At 41.7% G+C, this 12,582-nt stretch overlaps 1 protein-coding gene across 5 annotated transcripts in view; it reads left to right on the top strand.

Annotated features, from left to right (window-relative positions):
• PLCB1 (phospholipase C beta 1) overlaps positions 1-12,295 on the top strand; it is a 653,791-nt gene extending 641,496 nt beyond the window's left edge. For 2 of the 5 annotated variants that reach the window (XM_073339660.2, XM_073339659.2), the window contains one exon: positions 8,905-12,295. In XM_073339660.2, coding sequence (XP_073195761.1) covers positions 8,905-9,135 — 231 coding nt within the window. In that variant the 3' untranslated portion in view covers positions 9,136-12,295. The remainder of the gene's footprint in view (positions 1-8,904) is intronic. The other 3 variants (XM_073339667.2, XM_073339664.2, XM_073339663.2) reach the window with 2 other exon arrangements.
• The last annotated feature ends 287 nt before the right edge of the window (positions 12,296-12,582 follow it).

Here is a 12,582-nt window from a genome sequence, read left to right as displayed (position 1 = left end):
AGTTCTTCGAGATCTTGCAAAGGCAGAGAGAGTGGCAGAGGAATGACTGAAAGTGTTGTCAAGGTGCTGGAGGCTGTGACGGTGGGACCCTGTTGCTGCTGAGTGAGATTCCTCTGGGAGGAGTGGCCTTTATGGGCTGGAGCTGCTGCTACTCTCATCCCCCATGGGGCAAACTGGGATCTGAAGTCCCAGAAGGCTGGTCTGGTGGGAAGCAGAGGAGTTGGATTTAGCAGGCCCTGCTCTCTTGGGCCTGCTGTCTTCCTTGCTGCAGCTGAGTGAACTGAGTGTTCTGAGTGAACTGCAGCTGAGTGTTCCCCAGACATTGGCACCTGTAAAGTGTTGCCCCTGGAAGAGCCCTGAAGCCGATGCTGTCCGCGGTGGGAAGGGCATGCTTACCCCCCTTCCAAATCACACTTAATGTCCTGGGAAATGAACAATTTCCCAGGATATTGAGTGTGATTTGGAAGGGCGGCAGTGGGCATCCGCTGAGCTTTGGATGTTCTTGTCAGATGGCAGCAGTCATCAGTGGGAGAATTGTGCTATTTCCTAGTCAGTTAAAAGAAGTGCCTGCACCATGAGTCACTTACATAGCCTAATGCAGAGCCAAGTTGTCTCTGTACCATCATTGTTAGAGCCTTTATGTCTTCCCTAATTACTCCACATACCAGGTTCTTTGGAGATGATTCTCTAGTGGCCAGAATGGTTTCTTTTCATCCTTATCTATACTGACCGTGTGTAGTTTGTTGAAGTCCAGGTATTAACACGTGGGCCCCATTTGCTCTTGTGCTAGTTTGCACTTACTAAAAAAAGATACTCTTTATTTCACCAAGTTGGGTGAGCTCCACAGATGGTTCTCTGCAGGGTCAAGAAGGAGACCAGGGAGGAGAACAATGCCATGGAGATGACACTTCCATGCCATGCCAGTAGGCTTCTGCTTGGTGGCAGGAATAGCAGGGACCTTAGTAAGAAACTCTTGCTGTTTCAAAATAGAAAAGAAAAACAATTGTTGACTATAGATCACTTGATCCCTAAGCTCTGCTCCTCAATTTCAATCTGCTTTTTACAATTCTTGCTACTCAGCCTTTAATTCCGTATCCCTCTCAAACGGCTCTCTAATTAAGTAAGCTCTGAAAACGAAAAGTAGCAGCGCGTTTGCTCTCTGTCCCCTTAATCTGGGAGTCCTGCATGCACTGTTTTGGGAGCTAAATTGAGGATGTGGACATAGTGCGTATTTGTTGTTTGATGCTGTCATAAAAGCCCTGACTCTGCTACTCAAAATTGTCTTTGGGCACGTAGGTCAAATGTTTGCAGGCATGAAAACAAGTATGTGGCGCTTTACCAGGCTCAGAGAAGTGTGAGGGCAAATAAAAAGTGGTTTCAAGCACAATAGTTCTGTTACAGACATATGCTTTTCCTGATCCACAGCTTTAACAGCTCCCTGGTGTTGGGGAAACAAACCGTCGTTCCTAGTGGCTTGTGAAAATGGAAACATGAATTTAAAACAGTCGTTTATTATACTGAACTGCTGGTGCAATCCCACTTTTATTAATAATCAATATAGTCACTGATATATCACCTGCATTCAAAATGAATGCAGTTTATCCCACACAATGCATGGAAGAAATTAATTTAATTGCTTCGTTCATCCGTCGACCAAAAGGCAGATGGGAACATTCAGATAGAATTAAATATTATGCGGGATGCTTGCTAAAGCCTACAATTGTTATGGATACAAAACTGTTTTAGACACAAGTCTTCAAAACATTTTCCTTTAAGGCTTGCATTCTCCACGCTTGGCTTCTGCCGGGAAGGGAATTTTTTTCTATGCTCTTTAAACAACACCCTGTGACGGGGTCAAGACTCCCGCTACTTGTTCCGGGAATTAGCTCTGTCTGCTGCAGGGCATCCTCAGCATGGGGTGTCTTGCCCGTTGTCTGTTCTGCTGCCCTAGGATCTGCGTTGCTCCCTGCTCGGTGGCGTCTGCTTCAGGACACTGCCCTCCGGCAGTGCCCACTACTCCAGACTCACCCCCTTCTGGGGCGGGAGAAGGGGGGGATGATTAACAGCAGTCTTTGGGACTCGCACCTGCCTCAGTGGCCAACCACAACCCAAAGTCTAGCCCCTTAGCTCAGGGGCAAGTTGCAGTCTGTATTGGCCCCCGTCTTCCATGGCCAGGTGCAATATAAGGGGGAGGACCCAGGTCCGCCTGCTACTCTGGGTCCCGACCCAGGAACCCTCTAGCGGCAGCCTCTTTCTGCTCTCCTTCGTTCCCCTCTTGTCCGCCTAGTCTTCCCTGGGCCACTTCCACTTCGGATCCGTGCACCTTCTAGGCCCTTTGTAGCAGGGTCTGCAGCCTGGCAGGTAACGGGGCTGGAGCTCTCTCCTGCTCCCCGGAGCCTGCCCAGCACTGCTCTGTCCAAGGTGCTTGCTCCCTAGCTCAGGAGCCAGTCCTCTTCCCTTGCTAGTCAGGGAGAGACTCCCTTCTTCTCTGCTAGGCAGCCTTTATATAGGGCCTCGCCCGGCCCTCATTGGCTGCCTTTTCCTTCCCCTGATTTGCCCTCCACAGGCCTTTATTGATTGGCTGCCGGTCTGTGCAGCCTCAAAAGGCCTGTTCCAGCCCTTTTCTCAGGGGGTGAGGTGACCACCACACACCACTTCAGTTATTTTGAGTTCAAAGAAGCTGGGGGGAAAATCCCATTAAAAATATAAGTAAGGATGGCATGGTATGGTATTGCCACCCTTACTTCTGCGCTGCTGCTGTCGGGCAGCCCCCCAGCTCTGAAGGCAGCGCCAAAGTAAGGGTGGCAATACCATGACCCGCTAAAATAACTTTGTGACACCCTCCACCCCCACAACTCCCTTTTCTATCATGACACCCAATTTGAGAAACGCTGGTCACCCCCGTGAAATCTGTATTCACTGTATAGTATATGGTAAAAGCACACAAAAGAGCAGATTTCACAGTCTGTGACGTGTTTTTCATGGTCGTGAATTTGGTAGGGCCCCCACAATGACCATATGTGTCTATGTATGCAGCTGCCGATTTGTTACCATGTGCTTAGACTAATGCCGAGATTTTCTTAACTATGTTGTGCTTCTGAGAGCTAAAGTATTTTATTATGTGATGATCTGATTCCCATAACAAATTACCCCAGCCATTTCTTTCATGCTACCTGAAATGAAAAACAGTTTCACCAGCAAGAGCATGAGGATAAATTAGATTTCAAATACTGAGAACTGACGAAATCAGTATTCTACTCTTAAACTCACTAACAAGATAACTCTGAGCGCTATGAATCTGATCTTATTCAGCATTGTGGGGATTCATCTTTCTTTTTACCCAATACACTCCATGTGAACTACAATCCTCCTGGTAACTTGTGCTGGGGTTTTTCATGTGATCCTGTTATTTTTGTTCTTGGTGGAAGCAGAAGTTCATTAGATCATGCTGGAAGTATGCAGAGGTCTAGAGAGGTTGGTCAGAATAAGTTTGAAACCACAGTTTCTGCTTCTATGCTTGGTAATTCTGTCTGACCCAAGTTGGGTTTTTTTTTAGTATTGACCTCTTAGCATGTGCTCCATTTTAGTAAGTTTAAAATTAATTTGGGGCTTACGTAACATAAAAATTATAAACTGTATAAATCACAGCATTTATTTTCTTTCCTCAATGCTTTTCCCTTACTTTAAGCTGAATGACTCAGGTTAGCTTTCACTCCCGTGCTCCCAGGCAGTCCTGCTCAGACCTCTCCCTGCTCCATGCCCCTTTTCAAACAGTGGTTTTAACCAAGAACCCTGAAGACTTTTATTTTCCAGCTGAGAGGCAGTTTGGGTACAAGGGATTGCGCTCTAGGCTAAAGATCATGTGCTCACAATTCCTGTGCTGGCACGAACTTGGTGTGTGGCCATGGGAGATCAACGCTGCTGCAATCGATGCAGCAGGTGTTGATTTAGCAAGTCTAGTGAAGACCCGCTAAATCGACAGCAGAGCGCTCTCCGGTTGACTCCCGTGCTCCAGCTCCCCAGGAGAGTAAGGGAAGTCAACCGGAGAGTGTTTCCCATCGACGCAGCACAGTGAAGACACCAGGGTAAGTCGACCTAAGCTACATCGACTCCAGCTACGTTATTCACATAGCACAAGAATAAACAGCTGAAGAAGAGTCAGCTGAAGAATCTGAGTTGCATTACTGAAGGGCTATGTACGCTAAGTGTTGCAAGAAATCACACAACAGAATCCAGATCACCGCATGTCCTGTGTCATGTAGTTAGTCTGGGATCCCTCTGTGGCTTGAGCGCTGATGAAGCTGTGGATATAGACAAATAAATGAAGTTTTTTGGGCCAATCCCAATGAAGTTTAGAAATTCTTGATAAATAAAAGCCATTAATAAGCAACCTTTTATTACCAAAAATGAATAACGAACAGGTGAATCTATTTTATTCACACATATTAGATACTAGATTTCCTAGAGGAAGGATGAATTAACAGAAGTCTTTTTTTAAAGGCTCATGAAGCAAGAACCCAGGGAGCAAATCTGAGAATACTATTGATAATCCATGTTACACCTTGAATCATACAGAGATGTATGTCAACATGAGAAGTCAGGATCTCCAGAATTGACCTAGATGGATAAAAGTCATAGAAACCACACGCAGAAACTATAAACCTGCCCTGCAAAAATTATAGTTTGTATGATTTTTCAGATACCTGGCTCTGTGACAAAATATATTAAAGAGACAGTTTCAAGGAGATCAAGTAATTATGCTAGGTGTCCTTTTCATTTATGTCTGCAAGAGCAAGACTTCCACGAATATCATAAAATATGATTAGAGATGTGCCAAAATTGGAAACCTTTTCTACACTCCTGTGTATTTCACAGGAGTGTAGATGCAAATTCCTCAGATCCAACTCTGCCTCCATTCCAAATCAGATTCTAAATTGAAAAAGGCCTATTTCCCAGGTTGGTTATAGCCAAAATCCTACAAGTCAATTTCACCATGTTTTGAGTTAAAATCGCAGAAATCTCACAAGATTTTAGTACCCTTAAGTCCAAAACTCAACCTTAGTCTTAATTTGGGTTTGAACCTAGACCAAATGTAATGGAGATCTGAACACCATTGCCTCACTCATACGTCAAATTGATGCTGTTTAGTTCTAGGAATTATTTTGGTGAAATTCTATGGCCTGTGTAATATAAGAGGTCAGACTAGATGATCACATTGGACCCTTCTGGCCTTGGAATCTGGAAATCTAGGAGCAATACAAATAGCGGCTCAGAATGATAAACCTCTCAGGGATGTACAATGATTTCTATTTCATATGTCATTCTTGGGTGTCTCCCCAATACACTAATTCCATTATCCACAGTAAGGTGTATCACTGTAGGTATTGATGTGGTCCTACAACATGAAATATTTTATTATTTGTGGCCAAATTAAGTTGAAAACCTTGCATTCTGTACATCGTATTGCTGTTTGTAGAAATGTGTTGATTCCTGTTTCTTAATTAAACTTACTAATATTGTGATGTGTCCCAGTTCAATAAGCCTTGCGTTAGGAAAGGATTTTAACGTATGCTAATAATCTCCATATGTGGAGTTCATCACTAAGAGTTAAGAGTAACTGTAACAAATATTAACACCTACATCTCTGAAGATTCCTATAAAACAAGGATCTTAAGAAATGACTGCTTGATACAGCTTGACACTGACGGTCTTGCCAGCTATTGACTTAATTCTGGAGAGTCTCTACTTGTTATTGGAAAAAATCCTTGAGAAGTTTGTGGCAAGAAAACTCCAGTGGTTTCTGAATTGCCTTGACACCAATCAGTCAGATTTTAGACTTAGATATGGACCAGGCACTTGTTGCATTAGTCAGTGATCTCCTCCTCATGATCATAGAATAGTAGGCCTGGAAGAGACCTCGAGAGCTTATCTAGTCCAGTCCCTTGTGCTCATGGCAGGACTAAGTATTATCTAGTAGTATCTATGATGGATGGATATAAAGTGTCCATGCTGCTGCTTTTGTATGTGCTGGGTTGCCTTTCATAGTACTGACCACATGGTTTAGTTGACATACCTGAGACCCGCCCCTAGAAGGACTGGATGGAGGGTTTTTTTGAGCGTGAGAGAGCCCAATGGGTAGCGTTGGCCAGCTGCTCTTCTGCTGTAGGGTTCCCTTATGCGGGTTACCACCGTGGTTTATTTCATCATATCCACTGTGTAGAAGTATGAGGCTTAATGAGGAGATGTGGACTGTGATAACACACCCATGTCTACAGCTTTGTTGCTTTGATCTTGGTAGGTAGAGTTGAACAAATGGTCCAGAGGTTGTCTGAGACTGTGAACTGAATGAGGGCTAGATATAGAGAAGATAAAGGGAATGTTGGTAGGCTGGAGCAACCAATAGAATTGATAAACCAAGTAGAGTGAGGGAATCTGCCACATGCGGCACAGATTTTGTAATTTAGCAGTTTCATGCGATGTTGGTCTGCTCCTGGATAACTAGCTGTGGCTAAGAGCACTTTTGACACATGGTGAAACATGACTGTCCTTTTTCTCTAGGATGTGGTCCTTGATGCAAATATCCCTGCCTTTGGTCTCCTCCAGAGTAGAATATTGTAATGCATTCTGCACCATGCTGCGCATTGAGACCATTCTGAAATGAAAACTAGCGCAGAATGCATCATCTCAGTTGTTCAGTCGCGTGTCAGGCAGAGAGCATACCATAATAGTGCTCTGTAATCTTCACTGGCTGTCAGTAAATTTCCAGGGGCGTTTCAATGTGTTAGTTTGTAACTTACTGCTATTATATTTTTTATTAATTTATCTCAGGTATTGCCCACACTCTTCTAGGTGATCTCAGAGAAAAGTCCCTTAAAGACAGAGAGAGGGTAGGGAGAAGGGGCACAAGAAAAAGAAGAGGAGACATTGCATAAGAGAAGAGTGATCAAAGTGGTAACTGCCCATGTCATGGCAAAATAAGACTGATGCAAATACGTATTTGAAATCTGGGATACATAATTTATTCCTCAGACTTGTCAGCAGCAGTTAGGGTGACCAGCTGTCCTTATTTTATTGGTACTGTCCCAATATTAGGGGCTTTGTCTTCTATAGGACCCTATTACCACCACCTCCATCCCGATTTTTCACACTTGCTGTCTGGTCACCCTAGTAGCCATCAGTAATATGGATTGGGGGTGGGCAAGATGGCTGTCGTGAGGCCAGAGCAGATGGTTACCGCAATCAAAATGGGAGATGAGGGCCAGAGCAAGCGTTCTAGCAGCAGAGATAGAAAGAAGAGGGCTGATCTTAGACACTAAGGAGGAAAAAGCTACAAGATTTGGACACTGCTTGTATGTAGGGAGAGGAAGGAGTTAGAGATGGATTCAAGCTGGGAAGTGGTGGATTTGAGTAACAGGGAGGATGATGGTGTTGTCAATAACAACAAAGAAGTGGGGGAGTGGCCGGGGTTTAGGAGTGAAGATAAGGAGGTCAGTTTGGGTCATGGGAAGCTTACATGGATGGCAAGACATCCAAGAGGAAGAGTCAGAGAGACAGACCGAGATGTGGGATATGCTGGAGGCAAATTGAGGGCAGAGAGGTAGATTTGTGAGAGGTTGCCATAGCGCTGGTAACTGAAACCAAGTAAGCAGATGAGGTCACCCGAAGAAGAGGTGACCTAGTGGACAGAGCATTGTGCTGGGACTCAGGCTTCTATTGCCGGCTCTACTGCTGGTGACTTTGAGCATGCCACTTAGGCACCTAAAGACCAGTCTAAAGAGACTTAGGCACCTAAAGGCCAGTTTTCAGCCTACCTTTAGCCTAGTGGTTAGCTTACTCACCTAGGATGTGGAAGACCCTGGTTCACTTCCCCCTCTGCCTGATGAGAGGAAGGGATTTGAATAGGGACATTCTGATGTGGCTCAGTCTCTCCTGTTGAAGCCGTTCCATTTTGGATAAATAAGGAAATATGCACTGGGCCCGAGAGAGATTGAGAATGCCTCTGTAGTCCGTTAGTTGGGGCATTTCTTGTTCATCTCCCTTCTCCTCATCAAATAGAGGGGACAGTGGAACAGGGATCTCCCATACCCCAGGTGAGTCCCCTAACCACTGGGCTAAAGGTTATAAGAGAGGCCTTCTCCTCCCCTCAGCTGTATTCTTGCAAGAGAAATGGCTGAGGCTCCTGATTCTAGGAAAGGTTTCCCAGCCATGAATCACAAAGGGAGCTAGGCACTGACCTATCTGAGAGGGGCAGGGTTAAGGATACACCCTTCTCCCCAGCATCTCACACTGGTTAGTTTAGGCAGCTCCTTGCCTACTGTGCTAGCATTTGTGGATTTCATTTTCCGGCACCTGTCTCTCCCCCCATGCATTGTATATGGAGCCGAGGCACCTAAACCAGGGTTTGTGGATTCCAATGATTTTCCCAAGATGCCTTTCCTGGATCTGAGCTTTAATTTCTTTGTGCTTCAGTTTCCCCATCTGTAAAATGGGGTAACGATACTGACCTCCTGTGTAAAGCGCTTTGAGATCTGTTGATGAACAGTGCCATATAAGAGCTAGGTATTATTATTATTTATTACTAACAGAAGTAAAATTAAGCACATGCATGTTTGCAGGATTTTGGTGCCTATGAGTGTCATAACAAAACAAAATGTAAAAATGGTTGTATTTGCCTTCAGCTTTGCAGTGGATGCATGATAATTAATAGGTGTCTGATCATTATTAGGTGTATCATAGGTATAGCCCTAAACCTACAAACTGAAAATAAGCCCCCAGTCATGTAAAAATAACAAATGGAGGTGAGTTTGTAAGTTTTTCCTCTCCTGCTTGTAGTGTCCCCGTGCTGTAGGTTATTGTTCCCATCAGAAATTATTTAAGACCATTTCTGTTTTGTTTTTGTTCCAGTTACAAGGTGAACTTGATCAGGAATATCAAGACAAATTCAAAAGGCTCCCTCTGGAAATTCTGGAGTTTGTACAGGATGCCATGAAAGGGAAAATCAGTGAAGACGGAGACCACAGTTCTGCCACTTCCTCCCTGACATCTGACAGTGGAAAACTGAACCATAACCCTCTGCAAAATGAAGAGGAAACGGAAGAAAATAATCCAGATAAAGTGTTCGATACCCCTTTTTAACTACCCAGGGCAGCCCACAAGCAACAGTTATTGTGCCAGGGCATGCCACTCCCATGCTGCCCATTCTCTGGTTTCCTGTTGTGAGCTGCCATTGAAAAGCTTCTGAATGCAGGAGGCATCTGTATTGAAGTTCACATTTTAAAAAGAAACATTTTATAAAGAGATTGTGCAAAGGTCTTCACTCTCATGCTTCGTTTTTTTTATTATACTAAAGCTTAGTGCAGTGAGAGTAGGGAATGAATGTGTTAATACTCCCCCCTCCCCCAATTTACAATGGGTAATTTTCAGGCCTTATGCACTTTTAAGATAGTTTAATGAAGACCAGAGTATTGTACACAGGCAAATGTGCACAGATTTCCTTTTAAAGTGCCAATGCAAAGCGTCCCAAACTAATACTGACCTTACGGAATTGTATGACAATACTTAATCATTTTTGTTTCCTGCTTTCTAACTGCACCTTGACAGCTGTGTCATCATGTTACATTTGCACTGAAACATTTGATCCTTTTTCGCTTTGCAAGCACTGGTGGCTTGCTGTCTTGATATTATGTTTATCATGTGGAGAGAAATATATTTGCTGCTGAAAAAAATCCTTTGTTGGAACTGTGGTGATTAGAGTAAGTTTAAAACCAAGAGTTGGACTTAGTCTGCTTAGAGAAAGAGAGTGTTTGTATGTTGTACACTTGTGTGAGTGCATATATGTTTGAGCATATAGATACACACACACACACACACATATACACACACAGCATGTATGTATTTGCAGTCGGTCTGCTCTCATGGCAAAATGAAAAGTTTCAGGGATACGTGAATAGAAAACCTTTATAGATTGTAACCTCTGGGTTACAGTGATATTAAACAAACATTAAATCATAAGATTCTTTTCGTGTTGTTGGTGTTGTAAATTGAAGTACATTTAGCAAATAAATTTGATATATATTTTGCAGACTTGAAAGTATTGATTTTAAGTGTCATATTTTAAGCTTACTGAATTTGATAGGGTTATAAAAATGTTTAAAACTACAGGATTTGAACATTTAGGAACATCTTCCATCATTTTTAATTCTGCAGTTCAGTTTTACTAACGTCTGAAGTTTAAAAGCAAATTTAAAAACCCCACCCCTGTTATTTCAAATATCTGTTAATCCATATATCCATACTTTAACATAAGAACAGTCCAAGCTTATGTACAGTATGATATGCATGAGAGAAATAAACCACATATTTTCAGAAATCTATATAAAAATAATTAGTAAGACTTTCTGAAAATCAGGATATTTGAGAAGGGAAAGAAAAATATTATTCTCTGGCATCCCCTGTTAAAGAGGATATAGGGTATGATAATATATATGGCCTGATTCTCATTTACACTAAGGCCACTTTATACTGCTCTCGTCATGTAAAGGAGTTTTAAAGTGAGCATAAATATAATTTACTTGTACTTTAAGGCCCCTTTATAGTACCAGAGCAGTGGGGCCCTTAGTGTAAATGAGAAACAAGCTCAGAATGTGTAGATTTTCATACTTAGGCCGACGTCCTGCAAACACTCACATGCGTAACTTTATACACATGAATAATCCCATTGGATTCAGTGAAACTACTCTGTGGATAATAATGCTCGCATACATGTTTGCAGGATTTGGGCCTTAATTTGTATTTTTAAATAAATAAATTTAAATGGTCTAATAGTAGCATAGCAAAGCATTTTAATAAATAATAGCAATTAAGTTACTTTACTTGCTTTCCCTCAGGATTTTAATATTTTAAGTAACTTATTTTATTTAAATTTAAGCAATAAATACCGATCAAGCTTAAGTTTTGAGTTAAATCCTATATGTGTATATATATTATAAGTTCAAATCTTAGAAAACAAACAGTATTTTGATGGGTTTTTTTTAAACTTAGAGCAGGCAAAAAGAAAAATTGCACATTCTTTGGAGATCATATTTTGGATTAAACTATTCTGGTTGATGATGATTACGCTAACTGAATGACCATAAAACTCAAAAGTCTGACTTTCAGCTTGATTTTAGAAAAATCAGTCTACTTTTGCACTTTGAAGATTGGCATTAATCATTCGATAAAAATCTAGAATGGTAAATTTAATGCTGCATTTTATAAACTAAAAATTACATAGGTTGTTGAAATTATAGGAAGGATATACTAATAGCAGTGTTCACAACCCTATTGAAGACTATTGCATTATAGTAATCATTGCCTTAGGGTAAAAATCATGACTCCACTGAAGTTTATGGTAACACTTCCAGGGACTTCAGGGTAGCCGGGGCTTCACCATTAGTCTTCAAATAGACTTGGGCAAATACAAATTAGCCTTTTATTTATATTTTAAAAAGTGTATGGTTGGACTAAATATATGATCAGTTGTAGTCATTTTACAGTATGTTTGTATTTGACCATTTACTGTACTCCCATTTTTTATATCTGTACAGTGCTAATTTTTGCAGTTGTAGGGTAGTGTGTAATATTGTACACCTTGCATTGTTCAGATTATTACAGTGATACAGATATCATTTAATATTAATATTACTTGAACTAAATAAGATAACGAAAAAGGGGTCTTTATGATGTGCAAGTCTTGTGCCTTTTATGTATTTGCCTTGTTATGTGTTGAATGTGTGGAAATGCTGTACTGTGGACCTTTCTGTTGTATAGAATAGAACTCTCTATATTAAACTAGATTGTACACTTCAAATATCTTAACACTACTGAGAATAGATTGACTTGGGCAGTATAAGCAGAATTTTAAAAGTTCTAATGAAATGCCGGACATTTTGGATTTAACATGTTCATAATTATGTTAATTAATGCTCATGTATTAATTATTATTATTATGTATTCATTAAAAGATAACTAAAGGGACATTGCTTGCCTTTCTTTCAAATCAGTGTTGCTCTTGTACATTGTATTAATAGTGTCTGTGATTGATTGGATTTTGGTGATTTGCTTTGAAAAAAAATAAGAGAAATATTTCGGTTAACATGTACATATTTTCGTTTCTCAATCTAATTGTTTCAGATGCATAATTCACATTTTTGTAAGAATTCTATGCAATTTTGTGGCATGGTGTTTCTTCCATTTGTAATTTTATGTGCTTTCATCACAGATCCAAAGGACAAATAAAAATTTTCTTAACACAAAACTGTTGCTATGTTTGTTTTATTATTGGCTCAAAGCATTTACTTCCAACTACCAAGTCCTTTGGTGACTAGACGGGTAATGGCATGCCTTCTGTGCTGCGTTCAGAGCTGAGTGGCTAGAGAGCGGCGGCTGCTGACTGAGGGCCCAGCTCTGCAGGCAGCAGCGCAGAAGTAAGGGTGGCAACGCCCTACCGTGCCATCCTCACTTCAGCTCTACTGCTGGCAGCAGCTCTTCCTTCCGAGCTGGGCTCCCGGCCAGCAGCCGCCGCTCTCCAGCTGCCCAGCTCTG

Source organism: Lepidochelys kempii, chromosome 3, assembly GCF_965140285.1.
Source record: "Lepidochelys kempii isolate rLepKem1 chromosome 3, rLepKem1.hap1, whole genome shotgun sequence".
In the NCBI taxonomy this organism is placed as follows: Eukaryota; Metazoa; Chordata; order Testudines; family Cheloniidae; genus Lepidochelys; species Lepidochelys kempii.
This window is presented reverse-complemented; position numbering and strand designations above follow the sequence as displayed.